This window comes from Brienomyrus brachyistius, unplaced genomic scaffold (genome assembly GCF_023856365.1).
Source record: "Brienomyrus brachyistius isolate T26 unplaced genomic scaffold, BBRACH_0.4 scaffold44, whole genome shotgun sequence".
Lineage (NCBI taxonomy): Eukaryota > Metazoa > Chordata > Actinopteri > Osteoglossiformes > Mormyridae > Brienomyrus > Brienomyrus brachyistius.
Genome location: NW_026042319.1, coordinates 2493102 through 2520965, shown reverse-complemented (window position 1 = coordinate 2520965; position 27864 = coordinate 2493102). Strand labels below are relative to the sequence as shown.

Below are 27864 nucleotides of genomic sequence, written 5' to 3'. Positions count from 1 at the left end.
CCTATACTCTTATTCCACGCAGACCCATAAGAACGCATCGCAAAAAATAGTGATCTGCAATAGATATGTCTCCCTTTTCTCTCCTTCAGCTGTGGATGGTGTCTTAGTAAAACGCGTAGTCATTTGGTGTTTTATCGAAAGGGGCACTGCATCCTATGGGCTCAGCCAGTCCAGCAAACGGCGCAGTGTGTCTTTAAAAGGCTGATCTGCGAGCGCCGGGGCTTCCTCTCTGGATTGCAGTGCCAAGGAGCCAAGCAGGCGATCAGCTGGCGACGCCTCGCACCATGGACCAGGTCCGCAGTCCGTGCAAACGGACCCCCGCTTTTCAAATGAAGACTTTTCCTCTCGTTCTGCTTTACTTGCTGTCTCAGGCTTGCGAGATGAGTGCCGAGGACAGCGCTATGGAGGAACTTGCCACTGAGAAGGAAGCTGAGGAAAGTCACAGGCAGGACAGCGTGAATCTCCTGACGTTCATCTTACTGCTGACATTAACCATTCTGACTATCTGGCTCTTCAAGCACAGACGAGTGCGTTTTCTGCATGAGACCGGCTTGGCCATGATCTACGGTGAGACACGACCTGCGCACCTCGCTGCATGGCTGTTCTGCCCGGAGAGACGGGTCTCCTGTTTTTTTGCGATCGCCGCAGTTGCGAAATCATTCATACGTGATGGGCAGCATTAAGAGATGCTAGAAGGGTCCAGTGAGCAATACGTGATGTTTGTATAGAAGGGATGTTTGTGCATACGCGGGGCGGGGAGAGGGCGGCTGCAGGAAGGGATGCTTGCGGAAAGAAGCCTCGGATGATGAGGTGCTGGCGAGTCTACCATTGAACGCCGGTGAACGCTGCTGATCCCCGGAATAAGGACCTTTAGGAGGGTCACTCCAGCAGCCTCGCACTGGCTGCTGTGCTGGGAGACGTTTTTTTTTTTTTTTTTAGCGTTTTGCGGACGTTCATTAGCGTGACATGAGGATCGTCGGGCTCTGAGTATGTAGACGGCCGGCTCGCTTTCGCCCCGAACGATGATCGGTGACTCGTCCGTTTGGCTACCGCTGTCCAGCCCGTCTTAATACGTGCCGTAGCTGTCAGGCTTTGCGGTGCTTTTTAAGGACACCATATAGAAGCAAATACCGCAGGTTTCCTACTGCTTCACTGGGTTTTGTTTTTCATGCTTCACTTTGTAGTACCGCTGTGCAGCTGTTCGACCTTCAAACACATGTTTTTTGAAACATCGCTTCCCCGGTACTGATATGATCGTGCTGCCTGCTTTGCCCGCTAAAAAAATCAACAATTTTTGCCAGGTTGATTCTTCTGATCCCTCGCCCCCCGCAGCGCCTCAAATCTTCTCTTTCAGATCCCGATTGTAACCGGATGTCACAGAACAAGGCATGACATAGCGCCGTGGTTCACGTGACGATCGCTTTGCTTCAGCATGATGAACCACGACGGGGGAAAATGTCTCTTAAGCGAAGGGCTTTATGTTTTAAATAAGCACCTGCCATCGAGATCAGAGAGCCAGTAAACTCGCACTTATCAAAAGACGTGGGCAAAATGTCCCAGCTCTTCTCCTAAGAATTTGGCCAGTATTTGCTCAGTGGTTGAATTGAGTGTTAATGGACCCCCTCTTTAAACATCATGCAGGCCTACATTACAACTCTGATTATTAGTGTTTGTATGGACCTGGGAACTAGGCTTAGATCTCTTTCTACACTCCATTGCATAATATCCACCAGTAAAGAGATATAAGGGGTGATATAGGGAGATTCGATGGCTTATCCGTTGAACAATATCTTCTCATAAACACTGGGGCCTGTGAAGAAGCCTGGATTTATTTCTGTCAGGGCTGCTCTGTGATCACCTTACAAGCTGGGCTTTGAGTTATGATACCTCTGAGTTTGTCAGGCCCGATTGGAAAGTCATTAAAGAAGTAGTTGGATTCAGATGCAGGGAAGCGTAATTAATACTAATTCATGACACAGCTGTTATTCTCCGATTCTATTCGCGATGGCTGGCATTCTGAAGTGTGGCTGTGGTTCACTGGAGAACATCTTAGTCTTGTTGTTTTTGAGGTTGATGGTTGTAGCTTGGAATCTGGTAAATTTTCCTCTAGCTAGTCTTGGCAGCGTGTCAGGGAAGTTTGTCTGATACTGCGGGATCACCAATGGCTCACGGAGAAATTTTAGCTCCTGGGTCCTTCTCCCAGAGTGCCAACAGTTGCAGTTGCATCCGCTGTGCCCGCCCCCCCCCCCCCCCCCCCCCCCCCGGCGTCACCTTGTCCCCACGGGCTTGGGGGGGGCGTATGCCCTCCAGTGTAATAAATCTTCAGCACACTGTGTACAGGGAAGAGTTCATTCATATAAGTCACACAAACCTCTAATATCCACGTTTATCAAGTATATTAAGGATTTTGGGCTGTCTTAGCCTACAGTAGTATGAAAACGTCCTTTAATTTATGTGATTATGTAACTCCATGGATTTAACAGATTGGCTCCATCTTGAGACAGTGTTGTCCGCACTGTGTTCTTATGGCTCTTATTGCTGTTTATATTATAACTAATTGTGATATTTGTTAGCCGTTGCAAAACTGTTTGTCATCGTCCTTATTCTGACGTCTGTAATCTCCACAGCCAGTCCCCAGGTACCGCGTGAGACAGAGGTCTCAGGCGGACGGGCAGCGGACAGGAAGCCCGCAAAGGGGCCTGGGCCTCGGTGGCAACAGCGGTCCCTGCTGGACTGTTTTGGATATGCTCAGATTTGGGCCAAGGACATGATGTGGAGGATTAGTTTCGGTTCCAGACGTGTCGTTCATGTCTGAGACGCCAGTGTGGGCAGAAATCGCGAACTGAGAAAATACAATTTACAGGTTCTTTGATCGGATTATTTTGGAAAATGGGCTAAAGGAGTCGGGAACACCCCCCCTTTCCGCTTTACGGTGAAATGGCTTAAGCCACTGAGGCATCGGGTCTAATGGTATTAAGTGGATAGTTTCCAGAAGTGCAGGTTTCAGGTGCTTGTTCTGTGCTGGATTCTGTTCTCATGGTTTCTGTTTGCTCCCTTGCTTTTGGGACAACCTGGGTGTCTGTGGATTTTCTTGCTTGTCTCACAACATGCGCAGCCCATAACTGATACCAGGCGGTGAGTGTTTTAGCATGTGGGGGGGGGCACTTTGGCATGGTGGAGGAGCTGCAGCTAAAGGGACCCGTGTAACCTGAGCGAACGTCGGTGCTGCTTGAACATGAAGTGGGGGGCCATGGGTGCGGGCGGGGGGCCAAACGTTTGGACACGGTCCACTTTGTCTCTGCAGAAGCTGTGCCTGAGCGCGCCGCTTCCTCTCGGTTCCTCTTCGCGGTTCTCCACCTGCTGGTGGGTGTGTTCTCCCTGCGAGCAGCCCTGCCTGTGCCCTACAGCCGCTGCACGCCTTGCATCGCTGGGTTTTCTCTTGCGTCCTTTGACCTGCAGGTACTTTTCCTCATCGTGAAACTGAACATCGTGAATCAGAGCCTGTTCTGCTCTGATCCGGCTTCTCACACGGGACTCCTGCAGTGAAGCCCTCTGGAATGGGGAGTGCCTGCGATTCATCAGCATTGTCTGGGGGTGTCTGAGGGGGGGCCAGATCTGACAGAGCTGATGGAGGGTCTTTGCAAAGGGTATAGCCAGGGGTCTCATCTCAATCCCCTGGGGTAATGAACACCTTCCGGTCAACACCTTAATGAGCTACTCATCCTCAATTTGGGCTCATCCAAACTGTTCGCATAAGAGATGTGCGATATATTAGTTTACATATCGGTATTGGCTGATATCTGTTAAAAATCAAGATATTGGTCTGATGTCAATCTTGGCCGATATTGCCAGCCGATATGTAACTACTAAAATGACGACTGCACTGGAAAATCAGCCAGTATTGCATAGTGAATGATGCAGGATTTCGTCGGCTCATTCATCACGTAGAAGTAAGTTGCTGCTTTCAGTCTCAAGAAATAAGGGAAGACCCCCCGGGGTCCCTGATGATCAAATTTGCTGAGTTGGGGGGGGGGGGGATTGATCTCCCAGATTGAAAATACAGAACATAACAAGCCACATGAAATGTAATGTCATTCTGCTAAATTTGACCGCCTGCATCCTGCCACCATTGGATTAGTGGCTCAGAGGTTAGCTGATTATCGGTATCGCCGATATTAGACAAAAAATATCGGTAATCTACATCGGTCAGAATTGTTATATCAGCCAACCACGAGTCGATACATATGATCACAATGCTGTAAGAGCAGGATTATGTCTCCTGTGATGTGATTGAGGATTAATCCGTATCAACTTCTCCTTTATTTGGTTAGCGCATGGACAACAGTGGCTAGTAAAAAAAAACAAATGAAGTTTGTTCAGGTAAAATATTACATTTTTTTACCCAATTAACAAAATTCTGGAGGAAAAATAGTTTTAAACTGAGGATTGACAAATGTCAGGATAACTGTCAGGTGGTGGTGTGGCAGGCTGGGAGTTGGGTCCACGCTCACATGGAGTCGCACGTGTATGTGTCCAACACCCTTCTGGGTGCTTGGCTCACCCAGTGCAGTCTGGAGCCTTGGGTCAGTGTGTCACGTTTCCGTAGACGGGCATTCGACAAGATCGCCGACATAAAATCGCCCGGGACTGTGGGCCTCAGAGAGCGCCCACTACTGGGCTCACGTTGGAACTCTCTGAGGGTCACATGAGCTAAATAAGCTGAGTAAAAATGCTGTACCGTCCTTCCCATGGGGGGGTTAGACCAGCGCTAAGGACTGCAGAGGGGAACCTGCAGTGTGAAATCGTTAAGCGTGACACTAAGTTTTAAATATAATTTTCCAGTGCTTTAATTGACGGGGTTTGCAGTTATTTATTTATACAGGCAGTTTATTTTACTGGAGCAGTTCAGTGCAGTGGCTTGTTCAAGGGTTCAGCAATGGGACCCTTCCCAGGGTGTGAGCAGCCTGCTGATCCTATCTTTGAGGGGGGTGTTTCCCATGCTGCCCTCCCCCACATTGCTAGCGTTCCTCGCCGATGTCACCGTGGAATGCTGGCAGCTCAGTCAGGGCTTTGTGTGCGCCCCAGTGAGGGGGGGTGTCCCCGTGATCTTAAACGTTGCGATTAGCGTGCTGGCTAACCTTTAACCTCATGGTCTGACCCAATAGGGACTGTTTAGTTCTGCCTCTTGGCTTTCAGGCCAGTTTGCTTAGTTTGGCCTGTAATTTGTAATTCAAGAGCACGTTTCCGTTATGTATTTTTATATGTATTTAATCACCATATTTTTATTGATAAATTGAGGGTTTGGAATCGCCCCATCTGGCTCTGTCGCTGCAGGATTTCAGTGAGCTGCTTCCGGGAATGACTTCAGTTCTGTTTCTGTTATACGATCGTGATCAGCGATCGACCTGTCAGGAGGCGCAGAGTTAAAGGCCGTGGACCCAGAACCTGGGGAGTGCCCCAGCGGGGGGGTGGCGTCCTGCGCCCCGCCCAGTCAGGGAGCGTGGAGTCCGACGCTCACTCCAGTAAAACCTGCATCTGATGGCTTTATTTCACAGTCAGCGTTGAAGTTCAAGGTGTCAGATAGACCCCAACTAGGACCTGCATCCTAACAACCACCCAGAATCAAATTTCCCAGTGTGCCGGGTTTGCCTTCGGTACCCGATTCCCTAGCAGCACTAGGCCTGATTTTACCGAAAGTTCCCAGAAACATGTGGTGTTCCATCCGCACGACTTCTGCCTTTGTAGTAATCTCCCTGCACATAATGAACAGTGGGATTGCATGTCGTTTGCATAACATTAGCATAAATCGGACGTACTGATGAATAAAGATAAGGTTGCTTTGATGCTCATTTTGAAGACCTGAATGCTCTCAGTTGCCGAGAGAGTCAGGGGTCTTTGATTAAGAGCCCAGAATAATTGTATATATTAGCTGGGCCAGTTGTGTGTTGGGTCGATCCCCGTCCAGCAAGACATCCTCCAAGAATAAATACTCCCCATACGTTAGTGGTAGGGGGTGCCTAGCTCTATTCTATTTTCATTTGTAGTGAGACCTGCTACCTCTGTCATTCCTGCCTTCATGAACTCCTGAATGGCTGCCTGAATGTTGTAGATAAGGATCTAGCCTCGGTGAGAGGGGTCTGTGTACCCCAAAGGCAGACCTGCCCCCTTCCTCAGCTTGGGCTTCAGTCTAAACTGAAGAATCAAACTGAGTCCGGATGGAGTGGATGATGTTACCCCAGTGAATTATGGGAAATAAGCAGCAGATGCTTCCAAAATTTGGTATAATATGTAACTGAGGGCTATGAGCCATGTGGTGGCATGAGTTCTGTGACACTGGTGCTATTTTCTGTGTAACACTTCTGTATCCCTCGCCTGTGTGCTTCCAGGCCTCCTGGTGGGGGTGATACTGCGCTATGGCATCCCCTCCACCAGCTACCACAACAAGACCCCCCCCAGCTGCTCCCTAAAGACGGGGCCCATCAGCACGCTGCTGCTCAACGTCAGCGGCAAATTCTTTGAGTACACGCTGAAGGGCGAGATCAACTCCCGCGAGATCCACAATGTGGAGCAGAACGACATGCTGCGCAAGGTGAGAACCTCCCCCAGCTGACAGCAGGGGTCGCTGAGGAGCGACGAGAGGAGGTGAAGTCCTGCCCCTCCCCCCAGACCCTCAGCTGGTTTGTGTTATCTGTACCTTATAGCAGTGTTTCCCATCCCAGTCCTCGAGGAACCCCGGACAGTCCATGTTTTTGCTGTATTTTATGACCCCACTAGATGGTGCTCTCTGTTCAAATACGGGCACATCCATCCATCCATCCATCCATCCATTTTCCAAACCGCTTATCCTATTGGGTCGCGGGGGGTCCGGAGCCTATCCCGGAAGCAATGGGCATGAGGCAGGGAACAACCCAGGATGGGGGACCAGCCCATCGCAGGGCACACTCACACACCATTCGCTCACACATACACACCTACGGGCAATTTAGTAACTCCAATTAGCCTCAGCATGTTTTTGGACTGTGGGGGGAAACCGGAGAACCCGGAGGAAACCCCACGACGACATGGGGAGAACATGCAAACTCCACACACGTGACCCAGGCCAGACTCGAACCCGGGTCCCAGAGGTGTGAGGCAACAGTGCTAACCACTGCACCACCATGCCGCCCCCAAAACGGGCACAAAGCATGTCAAAAAGCAAATCAACAGCACCATCTAGTGGGGTCAGATAATACAGCAAATGGTTCATGAGGCGTCATTTTGCTCATCACTAGAGGCCAGATAAGGGAGTGTCTTAGCTAATCTGTGTCTGGCTGTCACGGTCCGATCCCTTCTTCGCATAGTGCTGTCTGTGGGCTCCCGGTTGGGGGAGGGGCCTGATATCTGGAGCGAGAAACGCCCACACTGATGGACAGCCTCACGCCCTTAAAAAGGCCCATTGCGGCCGCATTCACTCTTGTGGTTCCATTGTATTTGACCACGGGGTTGGGATCATTATCAGGCCTCTTTGTCGTGGACTGGAATTGGAGCAGGGGGCGCCGCTGTTTAGGTCCTGACGTCACAGCGGCCTTTTGGACGAGCCTGATGATCCTCTGCTGATGTCTGACTGGCAAGCTGGTCTCTGCTCAGTCCGCTCTGCGGTTCCTCAGCGCCAGCTCCTGTCACGCCTCTGCTGCCTTCTTAAACCCGCATGCAGAACTGGCCCGGACTGCTCTAGCTGAACAGAGGGAGAGGGCGCGATGGGTTGCTGTGCTCTCAAATCTGTCAGAGACATGTGGTCGTCCCCAGCGGGGCTTTGGAGGGAAGCAGAGGATCAGGGGTCACATTTTAATTTTTTTCCTGCGCCACACATTTAAAAAAAACTTATCTCAGTTTTGCTGGCTGACGCACCATAAGCGGGTAAATGACACGCGAGCTTGGCAGTCCGTTTAAAACCTGTTTTTGAGACCTGGCTGGATTTCATATGAACGATTTTGCAATTGTCTGTGCAAACTGTCACTACAAAAGGTTCGTGCCTCTTGGAGATCAGCCTGAATGCTGGGACCTTACTTTCTACTTAGGTTCTTTACCCTTTTATTTGTTATCCCAAAAAAATTTTAATGACATTTTAATTGTATGAACGTTTTGTAATTCGATTAATTGATTGCATTTACTTCTTTAATTCTCTCCAGGTAACCTTTGATCCGGAGGTATTCTTTAACATCCTGTTACCCCCCATAATCTTCCACGCCGGATACAGCCTTAAAAAGGTAGGCCGAGATCTGATTTTCTCCTAGCTGGGTGTGAGCTGAGCAGCTAGTGGTAACTGGAGGCGGGTGGCTGGTGATTCGGATCGGAATCACTGAGCTTCCTCATCCTCTCAGCCGGGTCAGCATGCGGCTCGTGGCCGTTTGTCCACACAGCACTTTCTGTTTTTTTTTTTTTCTTTTTTTCTTCCTCAGAATCTAGAATCGGTAGCCTTGTCTGCTGCCACAGGGAGCCCTCTGATTGGTCCATAGTAGGTGGGGAGGTGATCCCTGATTGGTGGTATAGTCAGGACACTGGGTGTGTGCCTGAGATAAATGCTGCTCAGTGGAGGAAGTCGGACCTAATTTCTTGAATATATATTTTTTATTTATTGATTTTTATATGTTATTACACAAGTCCCATCCACCATCAAGTAGTGACAAGTCTCTTAAACCCATGGTAAAGTGAAAATTTAACCAAGAACCTGTGTGTGTGTGTGTGTGTGTGTGTGTGTGTGTGTGTGTGTGTGTCTGTGTGTGTGTCTGTGTCTGTGTCTGTGTCTGTGTCTGTGTCTGTGTCTGTGTGTCTGTGTGTGTGTCTGTGTCTGTGTGTGTGTGTCTGTTGGCTAGAAGGAAGTGAGCCTCAGAGAGGCTGCTCTCTGCACACACTGTGTCCTGCCCACTAAATGTAAACATAGAGTGGCTTGGAAGATTGGCTCCCAGCCTCTGCCGTGGTGGCGGCCTGATCTATAAGCTGATTAATTACAATAATAGTGTTCCGAAAAAAGCCTGTAAAGGCAGGAGCCGAGCGTCGATTAGTGCCGTGTGCTGCACCGACCTCGCTACCGGGGGCCGTCGGTAAGAGCCGAGTGAGGGAATGGTTCCGGAAGGTTCCAGCAAGTTCCAAAGTGCGTTTTTTCTTCCTGTCTTTCTTTTGATTTCTCCCTTTTGTCTGACTTGTGTGTCAGCAGATTTTATGATTATTATTTCTGTTATTCTTAGTTCTTTTCTGAGTCTCTGTGTGTTGAGGAACCACCTGGCAGCTTGTGAGTGACTGTGGTTTGTGGAGTCGAGAAGAGCGGCTGCATTGTGTGCCATGTGCCGGGGTGGGGGTGGGGGAGATGCCACACACGTCTTGCTGCACAGGGCTGTGGTGGTTACGGCTTGGGCTTGGGGTGGGGGGGTTTCATTAGGAATTCCGACAGTGAAGCAGATGACGCTTTGAGGCCCGGAGTGGAGCTGAACAGGGGTCTTGAATGGTCCGCCGAACGCCTCATTGTCCTGTGACGGGCGTCTGCACGCATACGTGCGTGTATGTGTGGGTGCATGTAACACGCCTAACTGCTGCAGGGCTATGCAGACCACCCTCCCATGCGTCTGGATGCGCAGCTCAAATGTAGATGTTCATTTTGCAATTCCCACTTGGCACCATTCAGATTTCCTTCCTGCAGTACCGTACGGCAGAGTGCCGTCAGTGTTTTCTTGCTCGGTGGTTACAGGCCTGTGCCTTTAAGAACTGTTCTGGGGGACCAGCTTCCACCCCAGACCACCCTTCCAGTCCCTCCTCCCCCCCCCCCCCCCCCGCCCCCCCCAACTTCAGGCAGGCGGCCAGGGGGGCCCAGCTGCGTGGGGTGAGCATTTTCTTACTGCACATGGGGGCTGTTCTCCATATTGGCAGGGAGAACACTGGTGTGTGCAGTGCGTCCTCATACTCATTGTCGTTTTCTGTCCAGCTGTCCCTCACTCTGGTCTGTGAATCCAGGTACTTTTTCCAGTACTGGGGGACTTTTCAGTTGGGTTTTTCCAGTTTTTTCTTTGCTCTCCACTTAAGCAGAGCTGTCACTCAGATGGAGGAGGTGGGTCTTTATTCACACCCCTCACTCGCATCACACACTCTTTCCTGTGACCATCACAGCTGCGTGGCATCAGATCGGACTTCAAGATGAAGAACATCTTTGGTGCTTTGGCTCCCCCTAGTGACGTGAACCTGCTTAATTGATTAAAAGGAGTCTGACCCCTATTCTCTTAAAACCAAAACCAAATTGTCACTTACAGTTAAATAGTTGTTTATCACCTAATTAGCTCTTGCTATAAATTTAGATGCTCATTGACTGGCAGAAATACTGCTATGATGAACTGATTCTGTTTATTTCTGTGTTTTAAATATTACATTGCACAACAGATTGCAGAGCGGATCATATGCTTGCTGTCTAATGTCAGCCCTAAAATGTATGCAGTTCCAAATTTATAATTTATGTTTTGTCAGGTGACATTATGTGTGTACTGAGAGTTTGCTCTGGTTGGTATTCGGCCTGTTGAGAAGCGTCTTGGAGCAAATCGTCCGTCTGTGACAGTGTGCAGTGTGCTGAATATCGCCTTTCACGTAAACTGCTCTCTGCTAGGAAGCACATGAACCTCTCTCCGTGGTTTTCCCCGTGACCTACTTTCTCGGCCCAAAGTGAGCTTTATTTTTTTCCAGCTCACTGGATCTCCAGTGCCAACAGCGTGTCTCTCAAATGCAGTGCAGGAGAAGACGAGCCTTTCGTTTCATATCCACTTAACCTCAACTCTGACTGTGACCAGTTCTGTGCTTTATTTCTGAATTCCAGAGGCATTTCTTCCGGAATTTGGGCTCCATCATAACGTACGCCTTCCTAGGAACGGCGATTTCCTGCTTTGTCATTGGGTGAGTTGGGGTCATCGTGATGCATGTAAATTATAATTATTGTAACACTGGGTGCATGATGACTGCTGTGTTATGCAGATGGATCATCCTAACCCTAACCCAACCCAGTTTGTGGTCCTTAATGAATTTTGCTAATCTAGTTGTCGTTGGTCACCTTCCTTCCTATTCTGAGAGACGGATCAGATGGGCGGGTGGGTGCGGGGGGGGGCCCCCTCGTGGCCGTTGAGCCCTGAGCAACCACCTGGTTTGCTTATGACTCGGGCCGGTTCTGATTGGCCAGCTTTCACATTTACCCAGTGCTTGGCCTCCTGCTTGGGGGGGGGGGGTACCTGTGTATCATGGGGGGTGAGGGCCCAGCCGGATGGAGGTCAGGGCAGCACCAGCCTATCACAGGCAGCTTCCTGCAGCCGGGAGTTTCAGTCTCTGTCCATCTCGCAGGAACCTCATGTATGGCGTGGTAAAGCTGATGCAGGTGGTGGGTCAGCTCACTGACAAGTTTTACTACACCGACTGTCTCTTCTTTGGGGCCGTCATCTCCGCCACTGACCCAGGTAGGGCGTGCGATTCTCACATCTGACCAGCAGGTGGTGCTGTGCTTAAGGACCTGGGGCCTGTACTACGAAACGGGGTTGCTGGCTTTAAATGTAAGTGAACGAATATGAAGTCCATTTAAACTGTACCTTAAATCCGACAAGTTACCCCGATAAGCCAGTAACCCCATGTCGTAGTACAGGCCACTGCAACCCAAATGTTGTGTGCTTCATTCTCAGTGTGCAAATGGGTGGATGGAGTGGTGTAAGTGGGGGATATGTTTATATTGCATTGTGGGGACCAAAGCCTGTTGTTTTTTTTTCAGTCCCCACAAGGGGAAACTGAATTTTATAAAAATCAGTGACTGCAATTTTAAAAGTAAAAATTCTTGTATTTAGTTTGGTTTACTTATGTTCGGGCTGGGTGGGGTTAAGGTCGTCATTCCTAGAGAAATGAATGGAGAGCCCCCACAGAGTCATGAATACGAACGCATGTGTGTGTTTCAGTGACCGTGCTGGCTATCTTTAACGAGCTCCATGCGGACGTCGACCTCTACGCCCTGCTGTTTGGGGAGAGCGTAATGAACGATGCTGTGGCCATCGTCCTCTCGTCGTAAGTCGCTGTCCCTCGTGTATGGGGTGTCCGCTTTGCAAGTGCGGGGGTGGCTGCTGAGCACATAAACCCTGTCAGAATGATTGGTAGCTGGAGCAGCATCTGCTGCCATTTCACTGCTGTGGCAGTGTTGCATTTTATCCCACCCTGGACTGCAGTGTTGCATTTTATCCCACCCTGGACTGCAGTGTTGCCATTAATAAGCTGTATTAAAACATCCAGTACTGGAAGTTTTTTTGTGGTTTTGAAAAGGGCTTCTTTAGGAATACATGCTTTTCTGGTTGGAGGGTAATACTTTTTTGAGAGTTATTAATTTTTAAAGTAAATTCACATTTTTTGTTCTTGGTCTTAAATGGCATGCTGAGGTTTTGAAGGAAGTGCCACTAGATGGCAGCAATCCATCAGACTTGTTAGATTTTAATACGTTGACTCCACCTACTGGTCAAATTAGAACGTTTTTTGTTTTAACTAGAAACTTCCATTGGAGGTTTAGATCCACATATGTTGAGTGTGTTCAATAATCAAATAAACGAACAAAGACATTGTTGCTAGTTGGCCAAGGCGATGTGGGATATGTGATTAATGCATATGACTTCCGTACTTCTTATTTTCCAGGTCTATCGTGGCCTACCAGCCCATCGGACCCAACTCGCACACATTCGACGCCTCTGCTTTCTTCAAGTCCGTGGGGGTTTTCCTGGGAATCTTCAGCGGTTCCTTTGCTATGGGGGCTGTCACTGGGGTGGTCACCGCGCTCATATCCTGCTCCGGGGCTGACTTGTGCGTTTTCTGTGTTTGCGTTCCTTACGCTTGGTGCATCTGCGCGATGCAGTGGCTTCTCTAACAATATTTGGAGAGGTGGGAAGACAGCCAGAGAAACTGGGCAGTTGCATATTGGATCTTGGAAGCTACATGCCAAATATACAAAGGTATCTAAAGTAAGTCGTGCTAACAGAGAATTACAGCATGTGACCTGCCGCAGCTAACAGCCCCCCCGACGCGGCAGCGGTTACAGCGAATGCTGAGACAGGTTCGGTGGTAACAGCGACTCTTCAGTGTAGTCATTATGTAATAGTGTTGTTATGTAATTATTGTTATAATGATGTGATGTGGGTTTATGTAACAATAGTAGAATAATACTGTATATTGTCAGAAAGAGCCGTCGGTTCTGAGCAGCTTCCTTATTTCATTTGTTTCGATTCTTTTGTCTTCAACTGGAAAATCCAACCTCAGGCCTTGGGGGGACTTTTCTGACATTTTTAGACGCATCGTACCTAAATGATTCTCAAATCCCCCCCCCCCCCCCAAAATAAGCATGGACTTTTATGTTTACGCGGTGTTTCATGAAAGTGCCGAGCCTGTTGGCCTTGACTGTTGACTGCCACGTCACCAAGTTCACCAAGCTGCACTGCTTCCCTTTGCTGGAAACGGCCCTCTTCTTCCTCATGTCCTGGAGCACATTCCTATTAGCTGAGGCTTGCGGTTTCACCGGTAAGTGGAGTGGGGGGGGTGGGGGTTGGCTAGTCGGCAGGCTGGGAGTTTGCCAGAAGAACAGGGACCTTCTGGATGTCAAGGTCATTTCCCCCTTGTTCTGTAGATGATTATTTTATTTGGAGCGGAGACATTGTGTGCCTTATGGGGGCTGTGGGGGGTGTAATTACTCCCAAGCTGATGTGCTTTACTGTGTTTTCCTGCACATAGGTGTGGTGGCGGTGTTGTTCTGTGGTATCACACAGGCACATTACACCTACAACAACCTCTCAGAGGAGTCCACCAAGCGAACCAAGCAGGTGAGAAACCACTCTGCCCCCCCCACCTTCAGTTTGCTCATGAGAAATTTCTGATCTGGGGTCTGGAGCCCTGCTAACTGCAGTACTAGAGGTCGCTTAAGCCGATTAAAGCCTGAATGGGGGGGGGGGGGGGGGGGTTTAGGATAGATTGGTAGAGAGAGATGGGTGAAGAGAGAGAAATTCTGCTGGACATCACCATGCCATACAAATTATCACCACAGGGGGCAGTATCTTTACCTCAGTGAACCAGTTCTGACTGTGGGCCATTGGAGGGCTTGAATATGAAATCGGGCTGTTGACAAACTCGGTAAAGGAATAAATTTAAAAACAGTAATGGACTGAACATCTTTGCTGCTTGGACCTTTAAATAACTGACTTAGTTTATCAACTCTTAGTGGGAGTTTGTTAAACTATCCCCATTTACCGCTATATCTGCCTTTTCCACAGCTGTTTGAGGTTCTGCACTTCTTGGCAGAGAACTTCATCTTCTCCTACATGGGCCTAGCTCTCTTCACCTTCCAGAACCACATCTTCAGCCCCATCTTCATCGTCGGGGCGTTTGTATCCTTCCGGAAGGTTCCCTCAGCACTGACGGCTCGGACACTTATTCTTTGATCATTTTCGATTAGTGGCATAAAGCAGTAGGTCCCTCTGCCACAGTCTCTATAACATCCAGCACACAAACCTCTGTTATTTTAGTAACTAGTGCGCCACCTACTGTCCATTACTCAGAAAGAACATTAATTCAAGTTCAAGTAAAATGGACTTCGGGGGGGGAGGGGAGTAATGGAAAACCAGAAATTGTAAAATGCAGATAAATCCCAGGTGAGGCAGGGGGGGGCCACGCTTTAATATTCTGTCTGAACAGCTGCCTTCTCTTGATTTCTGTGCCCCCCCCAGATGAGCTGGGGGCTGTACGCCATCAGGTCCGTAGGCCTGGGATGTGAGAGGGACTCGAACAGGGCGGGGATGCCGCGTGTGCTGGGAGACGCGGGGCGCTGTAGTATGCTGCTTTCAGAATGACTGCCAGAGGCCGCCCCCCTCCCTGTGTATCACTTCAGAAAGAAGGGGTTCCCCCCCCTCCCCACTGATCTTTTCCTCAACCACATCCTGCCAGGTTGCCATCTTCTTAGGGAGAGCTTGCCACATCTACCCGCTGTCCTTCTTCCTCAACCTTGGCCGCAGGCACAAGATCAGCGGAAACTTCCAGCACATGATGATGTTTGCAGGTGGGGGGAGGGGGTGGGACCTTCTTTCTGTCCTGCCTCACCGCTGACATAACCAGCATGTGAGGATGCGCAGACTCGTCTGCATGCGTGCATGAGCACGCACACCCGCGTTCGCGGATTTCGCTGCTCTACTCTCTTACCGTCAGAGCTGCTAAGCTCATTGTCCCCCGCCCCCCTTTTGGTGTTTGCCTGCCGGCGGTGGATTATTAATCACACCGAAGTGTAGAATTACAGAGTCTTCAGCGAGAGAGAAAGTCAAAGAGCGTATTTGTGAATGTGTAGATTTGAAAATGTCTCTGAAATGCTGTAATGCCTAGACATACGTGACAACCGTCACAAACATATAGTACCAGTCAAAATTCTGGAAACATCTACTGAAAATATATATATTATTTTCCCAACAATTTAACAACCCAAAGCACACCTTGAGGCTATGTAAGTACTGTTATCTCACGAAGGAGGACAGTGCTGTGACAGATTACCTGGGCCTCGTGCTGTTATCTCACGAAGGAGGACAGTGCTGTGACAGATTACCTGGGCCTCGTGCTGTAATCGAAGCGAAAGGGGCCGTTTTAAAGAGGCTAAAACTGGAGGAAATTTTAAGATGTCATTCACTACTATTGGTTGTTGCATTATTCAATAAGCATTTATTCATTGCCTTGACATTTTTTTTAATAGCCGAAGTAACAGCTAAAAGAGAGAAGTACATTTTTGACTGGTACAGTACGTCTGTATTTACAAATCCAGACATGTATAGATGTATGCAAAACCCATGTGTCTCTCTGCCATACAAAGGCATATTTTGTCATAATTATGATCTAAATCAGGCCTCCTGCACTGTTTCGAAGAAAATGCTATCAGTTACCCACCTACTGCGCCCTTGGCAGTGCAGTCAGAACACTGTAGCCCAGTTTCTCCGTTCCAGTGCTGGAATCTTCACTGTGTTGTGCTTTTGTAGGACAGATCTTTGTAGGACCGATAAATGCTTGATCTGTGTGACCTTTAAGTTGGAAGTTTCTTCAAAGGCCCCAGGCCTTGACCGCCGGGATGGGGGGGGTCTCCCTCCCGCAGGTCTGCGAGGCGCCATGGCCTTCGCCCTGGCCATCCGCGACACGGCCACCTACGCCCGCCAGATGATGTTCACCACCACGCTGCTCATAGTCTTCTTCACCGTCTGGGTCTTTGGCGGCGGCACCACGCCCATGCTGTCCTGGCTTCACATCAGGTCAGCAACCATCTCGTGAAATCTGACGTAGTTGCGTGGGGCGTCCAGTCGGTGGCGCAAAGATTGACTTCCTGTGTTGAGCTGTGTTTTATACTCCAGTGAGTGTGACATTAGCAGTGGGCAGTGAGTAACCCCTCCCACTGCTCCACTTTCTTCCGTCTCTGTTCTCTGTTTTGTCCGCTTCATCTCTCGCGTTTCCTGCATGTCACCAAGGGTCTATATAAAGGCCCTTCCTCAGAAGCCGCAGGCATTGTCGGGGCGTTGCATAATGTTCCTTACAGCCTCCAAGCGGATGTTATAACTAGACAACGGAGTGGAGGGGGGCACTGTACTGTCATTCCAGACACCAATCCACACTGCACAGATTTTGTACCCCACTGCCTGCCATCCCCAGCACCACACAGGGAGTCTCACAGATTACATTAATACTGCTAATTAATGCACCCCCCCCCCCGACCCCTGCGGCATTACAAACGCGGGGGCCAGCAGTAGGACATGCTCTCACTCCGCATTTGTTAAAGTCATTAAGCAGTGAAAGTATTTGCGGGGCGGAGGTCCTGCCTCTTGTTTTCCCGTGAACAGAAACGTCTATTCGCTTTGCATGTTGGGGCGGGTGATCAGTTCCTCTTCCACACTGGCCGTGTTTGTCATGCCGGCTGCTTTGTGATGGTTTCTCATCTAATTATGATGGATGTGTTCTAACCGGTATTTTTGGTTTTCTCACTCGAACGATTTCGTTGCCCTTATTGCCGAGGGTTGCCTGTATTCCTCCGTCCCCCGGCGGCCTCCAAATCTGCTGGAATAAGGAGGTTGCGTGTGTGCATGTGTGCGTGTGTGTGTTTCGGGGGGGGGGGGGGGTCACTGTGCATGCGGGTCGGGATGTTACTGGGACTCAGAGTGCTACTAATCCCCCCCATGTGAGTGTTTGAGCTGCTGAGTCAGGTGATCTCGCCTTGAGCGGCCAGCTCTGTCTCCCCGAGGTCTGGACAGCTGCCTGGCAGAATGGCCTGCTGGGATACGGACAGGCTGGGGCTCCTCCCCCCTTTAGCCTGCCTCAGTCCCCCTGGCTGCTTGTTAGGGGGGGAGCTTCATGCGGCAGAGTCTGTTATTAACTTATCTGCCCTAATTATGCCTAAATGTATCACATCCGTTCCGAAGGACCCTGTTACGAATGCATGTGAGTTCTGCTGTTCTTATTTGTTCATTAATGAACTGTTATCTGTTGTTTGTTGTCTGTCACTAATCCTGTGTCTGGCTCCAGTATAAACTAGTAACTCCGTTCATGACCCAATTAGCCATTAATCCAGGTGTCTGTCACTATGAGAGTGGTCCTGGCCACGCCCCACCAGAAGGGCTGCAGTTCACTGGAATGCCTATAGGTGTCCCCACACTAAACACACTGTCCCTGTGCTGTGCCAGAGTCGGTGGGAGAGCGGAGTCGGATGAGGAGCTGCTCAGTGTGCCGTGGCAGTATGTCAGGTGACCTGGTGGGCTGGGGGAGGGGGAGGAGGCAGCGGGGGGGCCCTCGGTCCGCTGGACTCTCAGATGACCTTCTGGGGTCACTCGGTCTCTGTCTGGCCTGCTTCACTTCTAGGGAGGGGGGGGGGGGGTGTAGTCCCTGGTAAGATTCTGTTGTCACTGCCACAGCATGTACTTAACTTCCTCTTTTAATTTTGTGGGCGTTCTTCCGCTCCAGTGAGAATAAATGAGGTAGGGCTGTGCCCCCCCCCCCCCCCCCCCCCCCCCACGATTAAAGGAGCAGGATTAAGGTGCTGTGACGCCTGTCAATGACAGGCTCCTCTCAACCTGGCAGTGGTGGAGGGGGGCGGACTCAGAGCGGGTGAAAGTCCTTAACGTGGGGGGGGGGGGGGCGCGGTGAAATCACACCCCTCTGTGAGTGTGTAGGGGGCACTAACCCTAAAACAGGATGGATGTGCACAGGATGGTTACACCTCTTTTCCACCAGTGCCGTGCTGGTCATGGTGCTGGCAAGGGAGCTGCCTCTCAGTGCCAAAGTCTCACCACGTGGGAAATTAACCGGTTCACTGGTTAAAAACAACATTCATAAGATGGTGAGGAACCACGCAGCCATGGGCGTTGTAGCAGGTCTGAAAATGTGTGGGCTGCTGCTAACTTAAGTGCTGGATCTTAGAATGTTTTGACTAATGCAGTTTTTTATTTTATTTCCCCATGAAACATCAGCTAGATACGTTACAAAACATTATCAATTAATCTTTATGACTAATTATTAGTTGCTGCTTTTTGAGATTTTCAATTCGAGATGAGTCTGTGCACTCATTTGCACGCATTTGCGTGCATGTGGCTGTATAATTAAATATATTTCATGTTTATAATGGGATAAGAGAGATTTGCCATTAGTCGTCTTGCATGAGACCCCAGATACACATCTGACTGCAGACTGGCTACTAGCAGTGAATACAGAGCAGTGGGTCCTCCGGCAAAGCGCATCGAGCACCTGCTACGTGAGCGTTTGCCGTGAGCCGTGGCCCCGGTAACCAAAGTCAAAAGGCAAAACATCAAACAGTCTAACCCCTCCGCACACGCCAAGGTGGGCGGCTTCAGTTACAGACTGGCCAGTTTTCCAGTTTTTTTTTTTTTTTTTTTTTCAGTTTTTCAGAAACTGCACCAGTGAATTTTTTACGGAACCGGTTCCAAATTGGGCACTGACATCAGTTCCGTCTAGGTGGAAAAGGGGTATTAGAGGCAGTCTGAGGCAGGTTCTTATCAGGAAATACGTCTCTCTCTCTCGCTCTCTCTCTCTCTCTCTCTCGCTCTTTTGCACTATCTCTCACTGGCGCGTTTGCTTGTTCTGCTTATCGTGGTGGGAGAGGAAGGAGGAATTCCCCGCATGATGGCCTGACACGGAGAAGCTGTTGCCCTTGTATGAACTCCGGCTGCAGAAAGTGGGCAGCTGTCGCTGTCCACCATCATACATCTGACTGGTTCCTGGGAGTCGGTGAAGACCTGTTGTTTTGAGGTGGAAGCACCTGAGAGGGGGAGGGTTAAGGCTCTGAGAGTGGAGGGGGTTAGGGTTACCACTGTGTTTCTCTCCCATTTTCTCACTGGGTGCCCGGTGTGTCGCGGGCTACGCGCATGCTTCCTTATCAGTGTGCGTGTGCGTGTGCGGTTGTACCAGCCGACAGGTGTGACCTGCTTGGCCTGTGGTGAAGAGCACAGACAGCTTTGTGGGACCTGCTTATTCCAGCCTCTGCTGACACCCTAACCCCACACACAGACAGACAGACCACACACACCTGTCTCTCTGCTTTACTACCCTGACTCTCTCTCTTGCCCCCCAGGGTTGGTGTGGATCCGGATCAGGACCTCCAGCCTTGTGGAGAACACGCCTTGTGGAGAACACTTCCAGGTCCTCCAAGGTGTAAGTCCAGCCCCATTTCTTCAGCTGCCTGCCCCTGCCTGCCCCTTGCTGGCAGACTCCTGTCACACGGGTGATGAGGTTCCCTGTTTTGCGTCACACTCCAGTTAGGCCCCGGGGCCCCTACTTTCCTGGGGACTCGAGGCTTGCTTTCTGTCACCTTTGTTCCTATGACTGGGGTAGGGCAGGGTTGGGGGGGTCGCACATTACTCATCATGGGAGGAAATCAGAGCGTGCACAGGTGTGGTTTCTCTCCGTTTTATAAAAGACTGAATCGCGTGGGCTCTGCCTCTGCTCTGTGCCTCTGCTCTGTGCCTCTGCTCTGTGCTCTCTGCCTCCGCTATGCACTGTGCTGATGTTCTCATAATCGGGACGTGCACAGGCCGTCACTGGCCCCGCTGAGCGTGTTGGTGTGACAGGAAATGGGCTTCGCTTTCAGAAGCGAGCGTGTCGAGCAAAGCGTGTCGAGCATCTGCTATGTGAACATTTGCCCTGCGGCCCTGGTAACCAAAGTCGAAATGAACTTTATTATCTCCGTTATATACTAGTGTACAGAGAGACGAAACGACGTAGCTCCAGTATACAGAACAAAAGGCACATAGAATTTGCTATATAAATGCAAAAAATACACTATAACAATATAATTTACTAATCACAGTTACATGTGGACAAAAAAGTCTAAGAAGGATAGAAAGATGTGCAATTTATTGTGAGTAGCTCAGTAATATGTGCAATTATGTAAACACCAAAGATGTATGCAAACACTATTCAATAATGTGCAAATATTGCATCAGTCAAGTAGAGAGAACTGCAGTCACAATCATGGAATTTTGTGCATTGGGTGAATAGGGTCAGCAGTGTTAGATATGAGTGTAATGAACAGTCCGCCAGACTCCATCCTGCAGTACAGCAAAGGACAGGCTGACCTTGCGTGTGTGTGTGTGTGTGCGCGTCCGTGTGTATGTGTGTGTGTATGTGTGCACACGTGCTTGTGTGTGTACGTGTGCTTGCAGGCGCTCGCGTGTGCTTTTTTGCAGGAGGAAGTCACTGACGCTTTTGTCACCGGTGTCTCTGAGAGCACAGAGAGGGCAGCCGCTCCCCCCCTCCCCCACTGTCCCCTTGCTTTTCTGCTAGCAGCAGCTAGTCAACATTGTTTGCTCTGAACTCAAACTGCCACACTATCAGCATTTCCTAGTGCCCCCCCCAGACTGTGTGACATTCTCTTTGTCTTTGGTTAGTATAAGGGTTCTTTCCATAGTCTTGTTGGGACTCGGGGGGGATGCAGGCCGCCTGGTACCAGCTACAGGGGTATGGAACAGGGCATAGTGGGGGAGGTTTATGCCGGAAAAAAACGATGTTCCTTTCAGTTGTTATCCCCTGTCTGTCCACAGGATGGCGCCCAGTCAGAAGGAGGCAGCAAGACCAAACAGGAGAGCGCCTGGCTGTTCCGCCTCTGGTATACCTTTGACCACAAGTATCTGGCCATCTCATGGCATGACCTTATCAGCCGAGAGGGCAGATGGGCGTCACATGGGTGCTAAGTGGATGCTTTTTCCCGCCTCGCTGGCTTGCGTTCAGGCCGCCTTATCGGGCAGTCAGAGCAGACGCCGTGTCATTCTGCCTGCCCCGTGAGCCGTCGGCGTCATCATGCCGAATTTCTGACCTCTGTGACGGGGACACAGAGGTTCACCTGGCCGAAAGCCCTGGACGTGACCCGGGTCTGCCGGGAGGCCTATCGTCACTTTGTGGCCCGGCCCCCCCTGGAGGCTTTGGTAGGCCGTGGACTGCTGCCCCCCTGCCTTCTCCACACCTGTGACATCTAGGGACTGTTTTCCCTCCAAGTTATCGGGATCCAGCCCTGGCAGGGAGCCAGTCACGCATATAAACTTACCTCGGAGGACTAAGTCGGTCTTTCCATGACGGCGCCTGAATTGCCATGCGTGTGCAGACAGACAACCTTTAAAGGCAGTTTTGTTTTCGTTCCGTGGGCGTTGCCTCCATTCGCTCCCCGTGGGCCTGATGACTACAAAGGTGAAGTTTTTTTGAGAGGAACAAAGGCTTCCTCCAGCGTGATGAAATTCTGATTGTCTGATTAGTTCCTCTGAGGCTCTGAATCCTTTAAAAGGATTGATTCTTGGATTGTTTGAATCCAGGCATTTAAATATGTCTTTTTTCTGGACTACAGAAAAAGATTCACAAAGGAGTTAATTGTTTGCCATTACCCTGTCCCCCCACCTCCCAGGCTGTCATTTTTCACATATCTCCGAAACTCCACTGCGTCAACCCTGAATGACAGACCTCTGTTTTGATTGGATGAGTGCCATGTCAGTCACTTAACAAGGAGCCTGATTGGTCTGTAGAGATTGAAAGGCCAAGCCCTTCTTGCTTCTCCTTTCGCTCGTCCTGCTCATAGGTGGGGGCCACCCGCAGGCTGGGTGTCTGCTACCCAGCTATGTCCGTCAGGCCCTAATCCCTGGCACTCTATCAATTTATTTTTATCAGCTTAATTTTATCTTTTTTTTTAACCTCTGCAGATGTGTCCTGCAGACTGTTTGTCAGTCACAACCAGTAGGATGAGCATCATTCCTGAAATGATCTGTAAGGCTGGTTCTGGATTCACCATCAGGGCCAGCATCTCCAGGCCTGGTTCTGGCCCAAATGTTGCCTGCCCACAGGTTCCTCCGCTCCTCCCCCATCCGTAACTTCTGCCTCTTTGTGCTCAATCTGTGGCTGGCCCCCAGAGACGGTCACGTGGGGTGGGGGGCGGCGGGGCAGTGGCTCCTGACATGGCCCAGTGGAGCCCTTCTGGGGGGCTGCTGTCACCCCCCTCGGCGAAACAGAGTGCTGTTTTGTTCAGCCGGCGTGCCGGACCCCCGCACAGCCAACCATAATATTCTCTTTGCTAGGGCCCCCGTCTGCCCCGTATCACGCTGCTCTTGGGTTCCAGTTCTGTCGTCTCCTGGGTGGGGTTCCCCAGTAGCTCTGAGGGTCTCTGATGGAGCGAAGTGGGCACCAAACGTCTTCCGGTGGCTCCTCCCACGGGGGGGAGAGACTCAGGTGCCCATTATGTGCCTGCTGTTGATCTGTGCTCTTTGCGCAATTACCTGGGATGTGACCTCACTCCCAGCATTCCCTGCTGCCCCCTGAACCACCCGCCTTATTGGGTGGGGTGGGCATGCCCACGCCGCCGACCCGCCAACGTCTGCGACTCCTTGACTGTGCGCCCCAGCTACCTGAAGCCCATCCTGACACACAGCGGCCCCCCCCCTGACCACCACGCTGCCAGCATGCTGTGGACCTGTAGCACGATGCCTCACCAGCCCGCAGGCCTACGAGGTGAGTATGGCGCACTCACACACACGCACACTCTCGCTCACTGATTAGCTGTCTGTATCTTTATAGGGACTCTCCATTCATTTCTATGGGCAAAACCCTAATCCCAGCAATGACGACCTTAACCCTACTCAGCCCTAACCCTACCAGCCTGAACATGAACCATAAGAAACTAAAAAGATACAAGACTTAGTTTTTTTAGTTTTTTGATTCCATTCCAATTCCAGGGTCAAAATAACATGTTTTATCACATTGTGGCAACATTTTGTCCCCACATTCTAAATATGTATATGCCCACACACAATGACACACACAAGGCCACTACAACAGGATGGAGGCTTGTGGTCCAGATAAGTGTTACTGTTCATTTCAGTTTGCTTTTGGTAATCGGGTTGTTATCTTTCAGCCTCACAGGGGAAGTTCGCAATATGTGTACTTTAATGTGTGTGTGTGTTGGTGTGAGGAACAGATGACTTGACTCTTAAAGGCATGCTTAGTCTTTCCACAAGGAATTTATAAGCCCCGTTTTTCATAGTTGCCCAAAGTCTTAGTGAACTTAATCCCATGCAGTGTGGAGTCCGTAACATGTGAGAATTAAGCAAAAGGCCAGTTCCCCTTTTCAAAGTCGACTCTTCGCTTAGTGTGTTCTGTGTGACGACAAGCATGTTCTCCTTCCATCTGCTCTGTGGGTTTTCCTTTGAGCTGTCAAGGAAGACCGGAGAGTCAATCTCCTTAAATCATCTGGATATTCATAGCGGGTCAGCTTCTTGGAGAGGCGCCCATCGATGGATCTCGTGACGCTCTGAGATTCGTACCAACGACTTGAGCACTGAGGACGTTTTGATCCGAGTCTATTTTAGCTGTTTTTGGTGACTCTTATCTCTGCCATTATTGAATTAAGCTCTGGATGTCATCTGCTAATTTCAGATGCCTGTTGAGATATTTAACCTGCTGAACCTTCAGGCACAAGTGGAAAGTCTCTGTACGGCTTTGTCTCAGATGAAGTCATCCAGTGTTTACTCTCTGTAGTCCGGGAGTGTCGTGTTTTGTTGTGAAGATGAGTGCAAGCTTCTTAGTTCAAGGGGCACCACTCTCTGGTGACACTGGCCACCACGTCACCCCCCCCCCCCCCCCCCCCGTCTGGTTTGTTGAATAAGTCAAGAAGAGCATGGCACACGTCGCTCCTGCACTCCTCCCCCCACAGGATGACACAGTGTTGCCCCCCCCCCCCCCCCCCCCCCCCCCAGGCCTGGGATTCATCAGATGGTAATTCTGAGAAGGGCTGACGTAACTCATTTTAAAAATAGCCTTTGGTCTCTTCTGAAACCAAAACCTGAGAACCATGTCATCACAGCATTGTTCAAAGCATGTAAAGCAAGTGGTAAAATTCTGAGAAGGACGAAATATCCGGTGATTTTTTAATAGGAACGGTCCATTTAAGTCTATTAATATTAACATTACCTGTTCTCTCTCTGGCATTGTGATTCGGTGCTAAATGGGATTTTATTTTTCCAAGTTAAACAGATTACAAAGAAAATGCAGGAAACACGTACACTGCTTTCAGGTTCTGCTCTCCATCCTTTAATTTTCTAATCATGGGTCACTCCGCTGTGAAGACAGGCGTCACACAAATGGGGGCTTTTTGTCATTTACTTTTAGTAAATCCTGCCAAACTTGAGTCTAGCACACTGCCACACAGAGGCAAAATTCGTGCATATTTGATCAAAATCTCGTTATGACCAAACTTGCTTCACTCCAATCTATTTTGTTCTTTTATTTCGGCTCTTTAAAAGGCTTTGAAGCCCCTATTTTTCTGCCTCAGTATCAGCACAGTCTCTCAGCTTCACCTTTTCAGCCAACAGTCACCATGCATCGGCGTTAACCTGTTCCACAAGCCTGCTTCCTCGCCTGCTCCATTCTCGGCCCTTCCCATCATTTTGTTTTAAAGTTGAGCTCCCTGTGAGTAATCTCTGCTGCCCTGGCTGGTCCATCTGCCTGCCCTGCTCCCCCAGGACCATTAGCCAATGCATTAGAAGCATTAGTACAGCAGAGTTACAAACGGCCCCCCAGAAGGGGACCCTTCCTGTTCTCTGTGGGGAGCACCATGCCTGCAGGTCCTGCGTCCGTAACCTGTCCCTGTTGGGGTGTTTACACACTGGCTCAGAATCCTGTGCTGGGGAACTTGTGTGTCGCGTCCTGGTAGTTTAGTTAAAGTTGCGTTTATTGAAGAACCATCAGAGTTCAGAAGGTTAAAGTTTAACTAGTGGAGTAGAGATCGTCCCAATCCCATAATCCTCTGGTGCAACTTGTACATGGATACAAGATATTTTTAATACACTTTGTGGCTCTTATTAAAAAGAAAAGGGGAGGAACTGTATGCTTGTAAGTGCTTTGTCTGTGTCGAGCGGCCCCCTTGGTGACGTCCCTGCCCCTCCGTGTCCACAGAACCACGAGCAGCTGAGGGACACGGATTCGGACCTCATCCTGAATGACGCTGACCTGACGCTCACCTATGGGGACACGGCCATCACAGCCAATGGGGCATCAGGAGGTCATGCGGGCGGCGGCTCCACCGAATGGGGCGGAGTCAATGGCAAGCAGGGCGGGGCCACATCAGAGGCAGCGGCCATGGAGCGGGAACTGGAGGCCCGGGACCAGGAGCTGATCACCCGAGGGACACGCCTGGTGTTCCCCATCGAGGACCATGCCTGAACACCCACCGCCCCTCTGACTCCACCGGCTCCCCCTCCCCCGATCCTGTCCTGCCCCTCATGTGTTATCCCCCCCCATCGCTGACCCAGTACAGAAGAGGCCAATCCGTGGAGTAAGAAGGGACCGGGGTGACAGCAGAGGGAGCTGACTTGGATTTGCCCCCTTGGGGGGCTTCTTGCCCCCCGGCCTGTTTGTCGGAGTCAGGCTCCTGACTTTGGAGTGCGGAGAACCACTATGGTGGAGGCTGAGGTGCCCGGATTGGGTGGGCCGCTCCCACACACTCGCTCCTTAGCCACTTTGTTTAGAGAGGAGATGGTTTCCTGGTGACCATCGCAGGGATGTTTCTGGAAGGTGGTGGGGGGGGGGGGGGGGGGGAGGTCACTATCCCCCCTGCCCCCACCACCACTGTGTCTGTGTGCCTGAGCCTGGTGGCTGAGATGTGGAATTGGAGAGAATAGCCTCTACTGGAGGAAACCTGTGTGTGTGTGTGTGTGTGTGTGTGTGTGTGTGTGTGTGTGTGTGTGTGTGTGTGTGTGTGTGTGTGTGTGTGTGTGTGTGTGTGTGTGTGTGTGTGTGTGTGTGTGTCTCTTCGTCGTGCTTCAGTTGCCTGATGCTCTTCTCAAACCACTTCAAGCCTGACGCAGCACGTTAGCGAACGTACGGTGAGGCTAATTCATGCCCTGTCCCTGATAGCCTAGACAGAAACATGAGATTATTATTTTTTTTATATTAACTTTTTTGACACATTGTGTGTCTCTGCTTGTGTTATCTTTCCAAACCTGGTCCGCTTTGGTTCTGTGTCGTCTTAGTCTTGGCCTTTCATAGGATCTCATGCTGTGCTGTGTTCTTATTGGTCGTTGAGTGTTGGAGCCCCGCCCTCCATCTCTGCTTTGCATCTTCACATTAACAGAGCGGACCAACAGTGCTGAGGGCCGACTGACTGCCACTCGGTCAGCCTGTCGCTTCTCTACGAGGCTGCTGCTGTTTGCGGAAGTGAGCTTCTTGGCCCTCTATGACCCCTGAAGCCTGTACTCTTTGTTCCTCTTCCCTGATCCCTGTCCTATGACGTTGGTGTGGGCTGAGCCCCCCTAACGTCCACCCTAGTACTTGCGACCGTGCGTGGTAGTTGGTGCAGCATGGAGTCTCCTCAGCTTGATCGGCTTTGATCTCCACGATCCCCTGTGAAGCTTGACTCCATATATGCTGCCCCCCCCCCCCCCCCCCCGCGATAAGTAAGGTAGCCCCCAGGTCGCCCTGCGCCAATGTCTGAAGCACTTTAGCTGCAGCTAAGCTGTGGTCTCTCGCCTAGATGCACGTCTGCATGCGATCGGGCCCTCGCCCCGTCGCCCTCGCTGGGGATAGGCTGTGGCGTTACCCCTGCGTGACCCACACCCCCCTCATGCATGTCCTGCGCTCTGTAGAATGTCGCCAAGCTCTGCGGGGGGGTCCTGGCATTGGAATGACGCGTTTCACTGGGCATCTCCCTCCCCCCACCCCCCAATTTCATTTGTATGAACCATGGTGCGGCTGCATACCTTACGGCTCAGGCCGCCCCTCCCCCACTGCATGCTGCTGTGCAGGGTGGTACACTTCACAGGAAAACGAGGCCCCATGAGGAGGGTGTGTGTGGTCCTGCCAACGGAGGGTCTCATCTACACACATAAGCTGCTGGAACTCGAAAGGAAAGGCCACATACTGTGTCTGATCTGAATGATTAAAGTTAACCATTTTCAGGGGATGAACCTGGAGTAGTGGTCAGTTACCTAGCTGCAGCTGAATATACCCTTTCTGAATATACCCTTTCATAATTAACTGTAACTGGTTTTCTTTTTGACTTCACATGGGCGTGGCCTGTGACTGGAGAACTGGCTCGCTGCACGGGGAGGGTGTCTTTGCGGACTGCTGGATCCTGCTCACTCCCCCCCCGTTGAGGCCCCCTGCCCCCCCCCCCCCCCCCCCACTGCCCACTCTTCGAGCCACTGCACTTGAGGATGCTGTGAACGCTTTTTCTTTTCGCTGTGTCCTGCATGTCGATGTATCTGTCAATAAAACCGTCATGTCAGGTTTTTGTGCTTCACTCTGTCAGGTGCCCCAGCTTCTCACGCCGCTTTCACATCGGTTTTCATG

General features: G+C 50.5%; 1 protein-coding gene across 1 annotated transcript; it reads left to right on the top strand.

Moving 5' to 3' along the window:
• Positions 1-27689, top strand: slc9a7 (solute carrier family 9 member 7). The gene is given in 19 exon segments (XM_048999300.1): positions 1-567; positions 6387-6589; positions 8169-8246; positions 10832-10908; positions 11347-11459; positions 11946-12051; positions 12667-12808; positions 13437-13542; positions 13753-13841; positions 14289-14402; positions 14959-15070; positions 16142-16295; positions 17715-17774; positions 19616-19661; positions 19663-19695; positions 21084-21166; positions 22922-22952; positions 22954-23028; positions 25471-27689. Coding segments are annotated over 19 exon segments (2172 nt in total). The 5' UTR covers positions 1-284; the 3' UTR covers positions 25738-27689.
• Positions 27690-27864: the final 175 nt, after the last annotated feature.